Raw genomic sequence first — 15,587 nt, 5'->3', positions numbered from 1 at the left:
TTGTGTGCCGGCCGGCCATCCAAGAATTAGGGGAGGAGAAGCCGAGAAGCCGCAGAGCGCACGCTGGGCGAAGCCCTTTGATGTGCTGTGCGGCTGATGCAATTAGGAGGGAGGGAGGCTGATGCGCGTTCACGTTTTTCACGTGAACTTCATGAAAACGCCAGCAAAAAGCTGGTGGTTTCACGAGCAGTTTGCCTACTTGAATTCTCGCTCCGCTCGATGCGCTTGCGCACATCGATAGGTCGCGAGACCTAAAAACAGCCATGCAACCCACACCTTGGGCCATATGTTAGACCCTATATTCTCAAACCTTCCGAGGCTAATAGTGAACACCCCTACCCCTATCCCCTGGTCAGATCATTTCCTTATCCCCTTTAACCTTAAGTTATCGGCAGAAATACCGGAGACTCCCCGGAGCAACCTCCATCCCGTCCCTGGCAGAAACTGGACACAAATGTATGGGCTCAAACACTTGCTCAGACCCTGCCAGCTTTAGACGACGACCCATCCCAGGCAGACGCGCAACTACGCGACTGGATAGCTCAATCCCTGGATACAACCCTTCCCGTCAAACCCCTTCCCAGTAAGAGAAGAAGTCATAAATCCCCATGGTTTACCCAAGAGTTGCACCTGCTTAGGAAACAGTGTAAAAAACTTGAGCGCCTCTGGAGACGGGACTGGGCACACGAAAGCAAAAACGCATACAGATCAGCTATAAAACATTATAAATCCTGTATAAAAAATGCACAGACAATTTTTTTCGAGAAAGCAATACAGACAGCTTCTAATTCCTCCAAAGAAACCTACCGCATTGTGCGCCTCCTTACAAAAACCCCGGTTCCTGTCATTGCACCAGACCCATCTGGTACTAGATGCAATCAAATAGCAGAATTTTTCACTACAAAAATCAGTAATATCTTGGAATCCCACGCCCTCCCAACCTCCCAGCATCTCTTCTCCCGAGTGCAGAAACCCCACGCCTCCTAGCTTTCCCCGTGGTCACTACTGATCTGTTTTTATCTACTTTACAATCAGTGAAAAGTGGGGCCCCTTCAGATCCTGCTCCGCTGAGCAAATTAAAACTGGTCGCCGATACTATCACGCCACCCTTCACCCAATTGATTTAATAACTCTCTGGCCTCCGGCACTGTTCCAGAGAACTGGAAAAAAGCGACAGTTAGGGCGCTGCTGAAAAAACCTCACCTGGACCCTAAAGACTTATCCAGCTTTAGACCCATCTCTCTCCTCCCGGCCATGGGAAAAACCGCCGAACGAATTGTTAATTCCCAACTGTCTCTCTTTTTAGAGACCAACAATCTCCTGCGCCATTCCCAGACAGGGTTTAGACCGGGGCAGGGTACCGATACCGCACTTCTTGCCGTAGTCGAAGAGGCACGAACCATCATAGACGCAGGGGGATCAGTGGCAGTGATCCTCCTCGACTTAAGTGCCGCCTTCGACACGGTGGACCACTCCATTCTTCTCCACCGACTCAGCTCGGCAGGAGTTTCTGATACCGCCCTGTCCTGGATCAAATCCTTCCTGGAGGGGAGAACCTTTCAGGTGTCCGACGGACCTGTGCTGTCCAAGACGTTCCCCCTTCAGTGTGGGGTTCCTCAGGGCTCCTCCCTGAGCCCCACGCTTTTTAATGTCTACATGTCCCCCCTAGAGGACGTCATTACCCCATTTGGTATAAAAACTGTCATGTATGCTGATGACACCCAATTGGTGGTATCTTTAAACCACTCAAGTCAAAGTCTGGACAACTTGGCGGACTGCCTAAATAACATCCATTGCTGGATGTGCGAATCTCGCCTCAAGTTAAACGGAGAGAAATCCGAGATTCTACTGCTAGGCAACCCACGCAAACTCCCAACGTCCCTCTCTTGGCCTCTATGCATGGGCTCACCTCCTACCCCGAAGGCAGAAGTCAAGACCCTGGGGATCTGGCTAGACCAGGAGCTTAGTTTTAAGACCAAGGCCAGGAAAACCTCTGGCATCTGCTTCGGTCTCATCCAACAAGCACGAAAGATCCTCCATCTTCTCCCCTTCCAATCTAGGAAAATTCTTATCCAGGGTCTGGTGAACTCTAGATTGGACTACGGAAATGTCCTGTACCTAGGAGCTCCGGCCGCAACCTTAAAAAAAACTGCAATATGCCCAAAATGCAGCCGCCAGAATCCTTACAGGTACCAAGTCCAGATGCTCGGCCAAACCGGCTCTCAGAAGTCTCCACTGGCTCCCGATCAAAGAAAGGGTCACTTTCAAGGCCTTATGCATTACACATAAGCTAATGCAAGGCAAAGGCCCGCCAATCCTGAAATCCCTCATCAAACCCTACCACCCTAACAGACAACTCAGGTCTGACTCTCTCTCCCTTGCCTGCATTCCAAGAATAAACAGAGCACGATCAGGGGGAAGATTGTTTTCCTACAATGCCCCTAAACTGTGGAACTCTCTTCCGCTGTCCATTCGAAGAGAACACAACTTACTCACTTTCCGCAGGCAACTAAAAACTTTGCTCTTTCCATAAATCTAGCTCTCCCCCTCCCCCTCTGGAATAATAGGTTGTATGTCAGCGCTGGGACGCCCCAGGGTAGCTACGCGCTTTAGAAATCTAAAAATAAATAAATAAATACAGCACCAGAATGGCTACACTGAAGACTGAGAAGTTTGATATCAAACTTCTCAGCACATTAAACCCGCACTGATGCCAGTGTGAGATTTAATGTAAAATTCACCAGAGGGCATCTTAGGGATGCACCCTGAAACCTAACCTACAATCCACGTCTGGACTGAGAGGCTGCCGAGGCTGCCCCACAGCTGACATGTTGCTGGACCCCTGGGTGGAGAGCCCCCCCCCGCTCTCCTGGGCCTGCAACAATGCACATCCTGGGCGAGGTGTTTAGGTCTCCTCCACCAGGATGGGCAGGGGGAAGCTTTAAAGGCCTGCCGCCTCTGTGAGCTTCTCCAGACCATTTGCTGTACCCAGCAACTGGCCCCCACCATTTCTGACCCCCACTCTGGGTAAAACTTGCGGGAAACCCTACGTCAGGAAGGGGTGTGTGCCAGCCTGTGCCAACCCCACCCCTCAGGTGGGAGAGGCGAGGTGAAGCACGACCCGGGCTCCGGCCATCTTGAAAATGGGAAGACCTGCCCAATCACAGCTAGGCTCCTGCCCCCCTCGCACAGGAGGAGCAGACTAGGGGGTGTACCCACCCCAGGACAGGGACCTATTGGTCCCTGCCCTTGCCCTACCTGTAACACAACTAAATTCAGTATTTAGGGGCTCCCTGAACCTTCCTTCTGCAGATCCCGATAAGAAAAGAAGATCAAGAAGAAGAAGACCAGCCGTGCAGCTGCTAACACAGGACGACGCCAACTGACTTGACCCCAGCCCTACCGGCCTGTCGATCCTGGAACCTGCTCCTGCTTAATCCCGGCGACTCCTGCGGACCTTGGGACCCCAGGAGGACCTGCCTGTCTTGACCCTCTTGAAGACTGGGACTCCCATAAGCAGAGGCTCTGCTCAACAACCATACTCCTGGTACCAGCCAAGAAGCACCAGACCAACCCACTCTGCACCCGCCGAGCCCGGCCCGTGCCCGAGTCAACCAAGACCACGAGGACGTCCCCCCGGCGACTCGGACCCGAAGTCCAGTGCCCAAAGACCCTCCTCGACGAACCAGACGACGCCTGCAGCCTCAGCACCAGGGACCCCTCCATTTGCGACCAGCCGAGGGTAAGATTTCCCTACGCCCAAAGACACCTCTGCACCCGGCGCCCTGCGCCCCCCTGTGCTTTACTTTGGGGTACCAACCTCTTCTCCAAGATCCCAACTTACCTCTCGAATTGGTGGTCGCGCCTGAAGAATCAACGTCCCCAAGCCTACAGCCTTTGTTTCCTTTTTACCTTTCCCTTTGAATAACATTGAGCCCCCGATGCCTCAAAAGCACCCTGCACCTTCCGCCCCAGAGCCCCTGGCCGTGCACCCTGTGTCCTATCCTACTTCCCCATTTGCCCTGGACAAGTGACCAGGAGCCCAGCTCCAACAGCCGCGTGGCCTGCTAGCCAGCAGCCACCAACCGAAGGCCCCCTGCGTCTCATTGGATAACATTGGGCCTAACTACCTTTGCACCCGGCTGCCCCTGTGCCGCTGAGGGTTTACCAACAGTACCTACCTGACCCTGGGGGACCCCTGAGTCTATGCCCAGTACCTTAACTTCACTGGTCGAGTACTCACCTGGAAACAGATAACTCACTTTCCTGCCATAGGATAACATTGACTGGTTTGACTCGAAAAATCTTTTTTAAGTGTGAAGTTTTGAAACTCTAAAATATTCCTATAAGTTTCGTGAGGTCACTTGTACTCGCTTTCTCCGATTGTTACGCCTCTCCGATGTGGGTGACTCGACGGTAAGTTAGTGGCAAGGAACTTCTAGATGATTGGGTTGGTGGACTTGGAACGTGGAAGGGCGGTGGGGAGGGGCGGGTTAGTGTGGGTGGTGGAGGATTTTGTTTACTTGTTCTTTTTCTTCTTTTCAACGCTGATAATTTGCACAAATCAAACACCCTTCTACGAACCTCACATCAAGCAATGGGATGGTTCCATCCGTCTCTTTTACGCTTTGGCTTTTGTTATGCACTGAGGGTGGGGGGTGATGGTGATGTACGCTATCTGTGTTTGTGCTCGGATTTCTCAATAAAAAGATTTAATACTAAAATATTCCTATAAAATCAGCCGAATACCGAATTCCGAAGTACTGACCTGTGATCAGGAGAGAAGACAGTACTGTACCTTGTAGCCCAGTACTGAACCGCCAAAGTAATCTTAATCGGGTTTACTAGTAACCTGAATTTTCTCCATAGGAATCAATTGTCTGCTTTTCTATGAAATTTCTTCTAAGTGTCTACTTTTGAAAACTTGAAATATTCCTTAAAAAATCGTACCAACTACTGAAACGTAATTACTCACCTGTCTTAAGTAGAGATCCCAGTGCTGGACCTAGGAGCCCAGTACTGTATTACAAAAGTAACGAGAACGTACTTGACCTGTAGCCTGAATTTTCTCCCATTGCATAACATTGCTAGATTTTCTCTGAAAAGTTTATGTGTGAACTTTGAAAATATTTTTATATTCCTTAAAAAGCATTGTAATTGCCAAAACGTTTTTAATAAACTGTTTTCAGCTTACACCCCAGGACTGAATCTAGGATCCAGTCCTAGAATTACAAAAGTAATCTACAAAGAAATTAACTGCATTTTTTGTAGAAAAACCCATTGAGCTGAATGCTAGATTGTGTTTAGAATTGTGTTGCCTACTGCAACCCCTGTACCTGTTGTGTTTACAAAGGCATTTCCTTTCTGCAAAGTAATTACCTGAGAACACTCATAATTGAGGAAAGTATATTTTGATACCTGTTGGTTCTAAAAATAAAACAACTATATCTTAGGATATAAAAACAATTGGCCTGGAGTTCAGTCTTTGAGTGTGTAAAACCTTTTGCTGACTGAGTGTGTACAACAAATGCTTTACACTGTCCTCTGGTACTGCCTTACTGCTCGACCAAGCTACCACTTTTGAGAGTAAGGTCAGCCCTGACCTCTGTTATACCTCTGGGGTTGGTTGCCTCTATACACCCTGTACCTTACTTTGGTCCAGTATATACAGAGCCACTTTCTCACAGGTGGTAGACAGATTCTCTGTGTGCGTCCTCTGACAAAGGAAGTGATCTATTTGAGGGTGTTTCCTCTAAAGCCGATGTAGTGGAGCCTGCTGATGAGGGTGTTGTGGGATACAGTGTTAAAGGCCTCTGAGAGGTCGAGGAGGATCAAAGATGCTGTCTCAACGTGGTTGAGGATGGATCTGATGTCATCGGTTGCAGCTATCAAAGCAGTCTCTGTGCTGTGGTTGGAGCGCAAGCCGGACTGGGTAGTGTTGAGTAGGTTGTGCCCTTCCAGATGATCTGTGAGATGGTGAATGATGGCTTTCTCCAGGTCCTTGACCGGGAAGGAGAGAAGCAAGATGGGGTGGTAGTTCTTCAGCTTGTTGGGGTCGGCATAGGGTTTCTACTGGAGAGGTTTCACTGTTGCGTTTTTCCAGACAGGGATCAGGGAAGGTGTCTGTGGTGATAGATGAATGAGGATGTCGGTGAGGGCACTGCTGATCTCCTTCTGTCCCAGGTTGAGAAGTGGTGGGGGCAGGGGTCTGTTGGTGCTCTGGAGTGGATGGAGGTCATGATTATTGGGTTCTTGGCGTGGTGAGTGGTGTCCATTCGGTGAGGTGGCCTTGGGAGTTGCTGATGTGTCAGGAGGTGGCTGAGGGTCAGTTGGTTGCAGGTTGAAGTTGCTGTAGATGTATTCTATTTTGTTGTGGAAGTAGTCCGCCAGGGAGTCGCAGAGGGCTTGGAAGGGGCGAATTGTGGTCTCGGTGGGCGACGGGCAGGAGAATTCTCTGACCATGCTGAAGAGTTCTTTTGTGTGATTGGCACTGGCTTTGATGCGGGTGGTTAGGGCTGGTTAATTAATTCTAAATAGCCCTATCAAAAGGGGAATTACACCGCCTGCCTCAAATAAATAAAAGCAATAAAGTCTCTTTATAAATCCAGAAATTTAGTTTCACACAGAATTGAGATTGCCAACACTGGTATAGTTAAATCACATGACCTAATTACATTTTTATAAATATTTATTCAAGTCAAATAGAAAAAGGTTATTTTGCGTATATGTTATGACCTCTTGCTTTACAAAAGATATATAATATTCTTTAAAGAAACAACTAGCAATAAATACAACTATAATTGCATGCCTACAACTTGTTGCAAGTAAGGAGTCCAACAAACCTTTCCTCAACAAAGGAAAAACCCATGCATTGTTTACTGTAGCCAGAATAATGCTCTGAACAGTTAGTAATATTGTTTATGCCTTGATTAAATGGTAGCAGCATGCCCTTTGCCTTGTGAATTTTAAATTTTTACACTATTTCAAAAGCATAGACTTTGTATACATTTTTCCCGGATTCTCTACTTCCTTCTAAATAATACAACGTTCTCTCACTGATAAGCTAGCTTGTGAGATTCAGTGGGTAGATTCTGTAAAGCTGTAGTTGTAGAGTTTTCGTTTAAGGCAACCTTAAATTGGACAGTACAAACTATATATGTGCTTTGTTTCTGTTTAACTTTTTCGTTGCTCTATTTAACTGTTTATTTATATTTTTATTTATATTTTGCCATTTTCCCTTCTCTTCCCTGGATTTCTTAACTGTATTTTATTAACAGGAAGCTTGAGAAATATGACAAAAAGTCATTAGGGCATCTAGTCTTCTCTTATGTGCTGAGATTAGGTTTGCCCTTTGTATGCCATACCTAAAAAGGGAAATCCGCAAAATATTTGGATAGTTTTCTAGAGAAAGTTGGTAGTATATCCCCACTTATCACTCTCCTTTTGATGAAAATGCATGTATGCTTCCTGGAAAAATATTTTTTCTTGGAAAGTTTTAGGTTAGTCTGTACCAGATGTATAGATTAGATTTGTAAATATGTTTCTGAAATAATGAGTCTTTAAAACCCTTGCTTCCAGTTTACCTGTTTTGGCATTGATTGAGTCATGTTTCACTTACTATGCATCTTACTAACTACCTATCTCATGGCCGTGGATTCTTGTTTTGTAGATGAGGTTTTCGCTTAGACCTTTGTAACCAAGGATATCCCTAAGATGATGCTTCCAATGTCCTCCTTTTGCCCATCCTTTCCTTTAGGTGTCCAGGCAGGCTAACCCAGCACATAACCGCATAAAGTAGATCAACTTGCTGTGCTTTGTTTTTGAACTCTGTTGCACATGTGTATAGTAAATTAAAATATGTAATTTTTCTCTTCAGGTAATTGACCCTGTATCTCTGCTTCACTCACATCCTCCGGGTCCCCAATGATGCAAAACTATGGCTCCCAAGGACATCATGACCAACTCCCACGCCAAGTCCATCCTGAATTCAATGAACTCCCTGCGCAAGAGTAACACGCTCTGTGATATCATCCTGAAAGTTGACGAAAAGGAGTTCCCTGCCCACCGCATCGTACTGGCAGCTTGCAGCGACTATTTCTGTGCCATGTTCACCAGCGAGGTAAGTCGGATACACAACCTGTTGTTCTTCAGGGTTACTTGGTACACACCTGGACACCATTCCTGTCTGGAAGAAGAGGTTACGTATCCTCAAAAAAGATTTTAATACCACTTTGCTCACTTGTTCAACTATCCTTCCTTCCCTTTCTCCCCTTCATAGGTTGATTGCATCTTCCCTGATGTTTCCGATGAGGGAATATAAACTGGTTGTATACGATGGTATTAAACAGTAGAAATATGAATGAAAAACTTGAGTTTGAAAAATTGCATTAGTCATGGGCCAGCACTGGTGAAAAGAGTAATTTGAGGGCAGTCATTGAAATCTGGATAACCTGTCAAAGGTACTGTGAATTTGAACTGAGCACTAATGAATACAGATGTATTCCCTGCACGTTAAACAAAAGTGTTTTGTGTAAAACGTTTACAGAGCACAGTCTCTTTTTTTTTTCCTGGAAGTTGATTTGAGTGGCATATCACTTTGAATTCTAGCAGCCCTGGTATTTGGCGGTATATCATATTTAAAATTTGGCTTACTTTCACCAGTTTGATGCAACACAGAGTTATAAATAACTACCCAACTCCATTTTTATTTTAAATATCTTTATTGCGTATTTAAAATGTTTAACAATCTGAGGTCGTTCAAAACTGTATTCATAAATAAACGGACACGCATTGTGAGAGAGTATATGCAGCTGAGGTTCATAACATAATTACATCAACAGAACTGGTATATACATGTTTTTGCATTTGTGATATTAAAGTAAACAGTTGTAGACCACATCTTTCTTGTTCTGTGTCGCTTCTTTCCTTTATTTACTGATAAAAACGTCTGTGAGATACACAATCGCTTCGAGCACGGCTGCATTCAATTGTCACGTAGAATGCGCAATAGTTTTTCACATGGGGGCTATACATACATGATCACCTCTGTATAAAACTAAAAGGTCTACGAAATATGCTAATAAGATATATATATTTTAATCCTCTAAACTAGTAACTTTCTAAAAAAAAAAAATCCTGCTATCAAGAACGTATCGTAGCTGGGCCTGGATGTGTGCATCTTATACATGTGTGGTATGTTAGCTCGCCAGGGTGGCACTCTGGCTCGTGCACACAGTTAAGAGCCAGGCGTGCTGGGCAAGCAGTTGTTAACTTAGGTGCGTTCGCGGCAAATGGTTCAGGCCATAAGTGTATTTCATTATAGGTCGCAGCTGATGGATTAGGTGACGTGTGTCTGTTTGCTTGGGGCTTTGCTGTTTGTGTTAGCTTCCTGTGGGTAGGGGGGCTGCGCTGACATCTTTGTTGTTGTACCCTTCTGTGAATGCTGTAAAGATGGTGTCCCAGTGTTGCACTATCGGGTACTTGCGCAGTCCTGTAGTTTCCTCCCTGCGTAGCGTTGTACTTTCTGCATGTGCCCATACCGTGAGTGATTTTTCCCTGCTTACTATTTCTGGGGTGGCATTGTGTTTCTATCTCTTTGTGTTAGGTGCTTCGCCACTATCAGTCCCAGGTCTCTATACCTAGAGGTAACTTTATTCTTTCTAGACCTGGCATATAGACCTAGTATACAGAGCTCCCATGTGTATGGTATGGGTGCGTCAGAGCAGTTGGCAAGTGCTGGCATTACTGGGCGCCAGTAGATTTGAAGGGAGGTGCAGGACCAGTGCATGTGCAAAAGGTTTACGTTTATCTGCTGCCATAGCGGGCACGCGGAGGTGGCCATGTTGAAATACTTATTTGTTATCGGGCGAGAGATATGCCCTGTGTATTACATATGTTTGTATGGGTTTAAATTTTGAGCGTCTCGGTATAGATGAGGAGCTGGCATGTATAGCACCCCATTCCTTCTGTGTCCACGGTTGCCCTCTATCCGTTTCCCAATGTGTACGAAGACTCAGCATGGGTTTCACTCAATGTGTGTGTAAGTAGAGCTTCCAACAACCAATGTACTATGTGTGAACCCGCACCCGTAACGTGTAAGTACAGCAGCAGCAGGTGTGTTGTCGGTTCAGTCGGTATGTCCCCCCATGCTGCCGATTGTAATCGAAGAGTGTAGAAGAAATTGTCCTGCCGGTAAGTCATAGTCCTCTGCTAGTGCCTTGAAAGAGAGCAGGGAGCCCAGATTGTCGACGCCCGTTGTGTGCCAGTGTGTAAGAATTTCTTCGGAAGTGCCTGCCCTTCTTCTGGGTGTCCCCGTGAGAGGCAGTATCTGGCATAGGGGTTACTGCACTGGTGAAGTGGAGACTCCTCCTGTAGCATTTATGCGCCAGCTCCAGATGTATCTTGGATGGGCGTGGGAGTTTAGCGATGGGGTGGAACAGAGGGTAAATCTGGGATTGTGTCCATGACTGTTGCAAGGTTGCCATGTCCTATAATCCCTTGCCACCCAACCACCTCGTCACCCATTGTAGCTGGGCCGCTAGATAGTATAACTCCATGTTTGGGACTGCCAGTCCTCCTTATCTGGTGGGGAATGGAATGGAAAGGCATTTATAGAGCGCATGGCTACCCGGAAGCATCCCAGCGCTAGTACCTGACACGTGGGGAGACAGAAGGGCTAAGGGAAGAGCATGGTCTTTAATTGCTTCCGGAAAGCCAGGTGGTTAGTGACTGTGCGAAGGTGTAGAGGCAAGGAGTTCCAGAGTTTGGAGGTATTATAAGAAAAAAACCTACCACCACTTCTAGACCTCTTGATCCCAGGGATCTCTGCTAGAGATAGATCGTCTGATCGAAGATTCCTATTGGCTTTATATGGACGTATCATGGTGGAGTAAATGGGTCGGCCAAGTCCCTGCATTGACTTATGTACTAAGCACAAGGCCTTGAATCTAATCCGTTCCTGAACCAGGAGCCAGTGAAGGGAACCAAGAGTGGGTTTTGCTGATGGTCTATTGGTAGTTCCTGTCAGGAGTCTGGCGGCGATGTTTTGCACTGATTGGAGTATCGTGACTGCTGAGAGTGGGCGCCCAAATACAGAGCATTCCCATAGTCCAATCTCGAGAGTATAAGTGATTGGACCAGTACTTTCCTGGCCTCAAAGGGGAGGAGAGGCAGGACCTTTCGGGCCATTCTAAGTATACCATAGCAGAGGGCTGCTGTTTTTCTAGCCTGCGTCCTGAGACTCAGGTCCTGGTCCAACCATACACCAAGGCTCTTAATTTCTGCTTTCGGACCTGGGCTGGACCCATGCTAGGGGACCACATCGAGCTAGGATTGAAACTGAGAGTATTGCCCAAAATCATAATCTCAGTTTTTCCTCCGTTGAGCTTAATCTGGGAGGCGTCCATCCAGCTTGAGATGTCATTTAGACAGATGTAAAGGGTATGGGTTTTTAGGTCTGCTTGGTTTAGCCCGACCACCAGTTGTGTGTCATCGGCGTAGGTAATCATCCGGATTCCATGGGGGGCTACTGTGGCTGCTAGAGGGGACATATAAACTTTGAAAAGAGTCGGGCTGAGTGATAAGCCCTGTGGCATACCACTCAGCAGGTGGGTGGGCTTAGATACAATGTTTTCTTCAAAGACCTGAAAGGTTCTCCCCTCCAGGAAGGAGGATAGCCAGTGAAGCACCGTGCCATCCACTCCTATGCTCCTGAGTCGCCGGATCAGAATCTAATGATTCACTGTATCAAATGCGGCGCTCAGGTCTAGGAGTAGAATTGCAGCCGACCCTCCTGAGTCCAGGATTTTCCTGCTTTCCTCTACTCCTGCCAGTAACGCGGTTTCGGTACTTTGGCGCGGTCGGAACCCGGTTTGAGAAGAATGGAGCAGGCTGTGGGTTTCAAGAAACCCAGAAAGAGTTAGTGTAAAGATTCAATTTCCACGCTATTTACAGAAGAACAGATATCTTTATTGAAGAGTAGGTTCTCTTCCAGGGGATCCTCATCAATAGTCATAAGCATTAGAATATTCCCGCCCATGTGCGGGACCCCGGAAACACTATATTATATGTGCCCCACATATATATACTCATATTACCTACTGGCGGTCGCCAGTAGGTATATATAGTTAGGATTTTTTCTCTATGGGATTTTTGAAAATTCTATGTCTAATAACTTTGGCGTTTGTGGACGGAATTGGCTGAAATTTTCAGGAAAATGGCACATTTTGTTTCTGAGCAGCCCTTGAAAATTTGGGGGGGGGTTTGTCAAGGGGGGGCCGAGAAAAAAGGGGGGTCCCAAAACGTGTTTTTAACATTGAGTTTTCCATAGGGCGGTTGGCCTCACTTTTAGCCCGAACGGCTGAATGGATTTGCACGAAACTTGGCAAAATTGTTGGGACTGGTAGCCCGATGTGCCTTTTGTAGGTCTCAATATATGTGCTCCAGTGGATTTTGAGAAATTAACGTTTAAAAAAAGATATATATCTGTAACAGCGGACCTGGCAGCGTCCCAGGACGCGTACTTTACGTGCAACGGAGCTTTGTGAAGCGAAGCTGATTGGTTCTCCGGCGTCTGTCAACATTCCAAAAAGTCCGTAGCGGCCGCCATCTTGTCTCTCGGTAGGATCGAGAGACAAGAGGAGGTCAAAACAAAGGGGGAAATAACTATAAGGGGGCATAGTAGATCCTCGCTGACCCCCTAGGTTTGATGTGGAGGTTTTAAAAGGGCCCCGCGGGGCAAAAAAAAAAAATAATAATAATAATCGAACGGCTGAATGGATTTGCACGAAACTTGGCAAAATATTAGGGACTGGTAGCCCGATGTGCCTTTGCTAGGTCTCAATATATGTGCTCCAGTGGATTTTGAGAAATTAACGTTAAAAAAAAGATATATATCTGTAACAGCGCTCCGCTTCGCGTAACGGAGGTTTGCGAAGCTGATTGGTCATTCTGTCACTGGGCTATAGTTGGGCTACATCTGGCTGATATTTGGGCTACATTTGTTTTTTTGTGTGTCTGGCGGCCATCTTTGGGCTACATTGGGCTACATTGGGCTTCATTGGGCTACATTGGGCTACATTTGGGCTCCAACATATATATAGGCCAATGTAGCCCAATATATATTTTTCAAAGTTAATTTTCGTAAAAACCACTGGAGCATATATCTTGAGACATAGCAAAGGCACATCGGGCTACCAGTCCCTACAATTTTGCCAAGTTTCGTGGAAATCCATTCAGCCGTTCGAGCTAAAAGTGAGTCCAACCGCCCTATGGAAATGAAGGAAATGAATGGGTAATTTGTAATTAGCAAATAGCTAATCGCAAACTAGGAATGGTAAAGAATCGCTATTTATTCCTTAAAGTTCGCTATTTAGGAAATGCAAAAAACTTTGATGATACATATGGCGGTTCATCTCTAACAAGATAAGAAGCATAGGGATACATTTATGATGACTGGCGCATCACCAGGGATGTGTTAGTCATTCTGTGCCGCTGTTCCGTCACCTATGGTGTGCTGCATTTACAATGCGGCGCATCATGGGGCAAAAACAGCACAGATGCGTGATGTATCTGTGCCGTAAAGGTGGCGCATTGCTGGAGTTGTATCGCAAGTGTGATGAGGCTCCAGCAAGGGTCGGGGGTGCCCCTGTCGCAGGGTTTCTGTTCTCACACAGAACTGTGGACAGAGGATTGGAACCTCGGCGAATTAGGGTGTCCCAAAACTCACGTTAGTAATCAAAAACTCCTTAGCAAGCTAGGTACAGTGTCACATTGGATATAACAAACTCTCAATGTTTAGACAATCCAGAATATGACCTTATAGTACCTCAGGATACGTGGAACTCATGAACAGTCGGTCGTTATATATTTCTTAGAAACCAGAACATGGAGTTAAGAAGAACACATGTGTATTTGAAATGTTTATTTACTAATGCCGTCTTCTCAGGCGTAGTACCTTAGATAATACAAGTACACATATTATCAGTAGCAAAATTACCAGCATAGTTACTAGTACATAAAAAGCGAATGGTGATAGTATGTTAACATGCTGTAAATGAATAAGAGTTAGCAACACTTATAAGCAGCCGCGGGCCGTGGAGGGAGTTACGGTGAGGCAGGGAGGCGGGGAGGGGGAGAAGCAGGGTGGAGAATACAAGTACACATATTATCAGTAGCAAAATTACCAGCATAGTTACTAGTACATAAAAAGCGAATGGTGACAGTATGTTAACATGCTGTAAATGAATAAGAGTTAGCAACACTTATAAGCAGCCGCAGGCCGTGGAGGGAGTTACGGTGGGGCAGGGAGGCGGGGAGGGGGAGGGGCAAGGTAGAGAGGGCTCCACCCTGCTTCTCCCCCTCCCCGCCTCCCTGCCTCACCGTAACTCCCTCCGCGGCTGCTTATATCTCACCCTCCCTAATACACATATTATATTATTTGCTAAGAAGGTCTCTTTGTGTTGGTTTAGGGCGTGCCCATACTTTAGTGTCTTAGATTTGAAGGAATCACATCAGCATACACCAGCTCTCTCTTCATGTGAACCGCATCAACTGTTGTGTATGTGTGTTCGGCAAAGCAATATAAAACCCGCCTCATGCCCAGAATTGGCAGAAGTTGCACTTATGTTATGAGTATGAAGTCGTGGAGATCAGACCTCATAACAATTCTGTATCGTGTTGTTCTTGAAACTTTAGCACTCGCTGTACAGATATAGTTTAACAAGCAAAGCAGATAGTAGAGCAATAACATATTATTCTCATGTAAACCACGATGAACTACTAGGTGGAAAGCTAAAGCAACAACTAAGTGTCGTGTGCAGAAGTTGCAAAAAAGGAAAAATGGCGTTTAAACCGGTAATGAGCCCATGCTAACTTAACACGGTGTAAAGATATCCAGGACCTAGATGACACCTCCCCATGATCCGGAAACGAACTGTATAAGATAATAGAAGTGCCATCTCATGAGAGCAGATTGCAAGTTTATATGTGGACGGTCCGCAAGGTAAAGCATTAAAAACTAGGAAAATTTAATGCTAAAGAAAAATAAAACAGCCAAGTACTTTATCGAGTCTTAAGCCAATAGGCAAGGTAAATAATAAAAACTTGACAAATAAGTCAATGAATTGTCAATGAAATGCTAGTACTCAGCATATCAAACATGAAAAAGGTCTATGACATAACTGTGTATGCAAAATAAGCTGCAACAGCCTCCAATAGGAAGTCACCGTCTTCATCCGAAAACAGTTCAGCCATCCAATTTAAAAGCGGAAAAGAACATACGTGCTCTCCCAGCACCGGATCCTCTATCACCATCAGAGGACAGCTCGGTGGGTTTTCAAGAAAGCTCTGTTCCAAGAAAGACTGTGCTGCCGCCAGTAAATTCCAGGGACCAAGTAGTCCATGCATCAATGCCACAGCCATAATCCTTTCGCCAGGACAAACCAACTCGTGAGTAATGATAGGAGTCATCAGCTGATTAAAGTCGACGTCAGGAGAAACCGGTCTGCAGAGACACAAATCAATGGCCCAATCGAAATCACAGGTCAGGCAGTGAAATACAGGCTGGACACAGGTGAAGTAGGAGAATC

General features: G+C 46.1%; 1 protein-coding gene across 2 annotated transcripts in view; it reads left to right on the top strand.

Annotated features, from left to right (window-relative positions):
- The window catches only part of KLHL12 (kelch like family member 12), a 557,433-nt gene that overhangs the window by 61,860 nt on the left and 479,986 nt on the right, over positions 1–15,587 (top strand). For both annotated transcript variants that reach the window (XM_078644106.1, XM_078644107.1), the window contains exon 2: positions 7,877–8,119. In XM_078644106.1, the coding sequence (XP_078500232.1) occupies positions 7,937–8,119 (183 nt within the window). In that variant the 5' untranslated portion in view covers positions 7,877–7,936. The remainder of the gene's footprint in view (positions 1–7,876; positions 8,120–15,587) is intronic.

The sequence above is a fragment of the Lissotriton helveticus genome, chromosome 5_1, assembly GCF_964261635.1.
Source record: "Lissotriton helveticus chromosome 5_1, aLisHel1.1, whole genome shotgun sequence".
NCBI classification, from domain to species: domain Eukaryota; kingdom Metazoa; phylum Chordata; class Amphibia; order Caudata; family Salamandridae; genus Lissotriton; species Lissotriton helveticus.
This window is presented reverse-complemented; position numbering and strand designations above follow the sequence as displayed.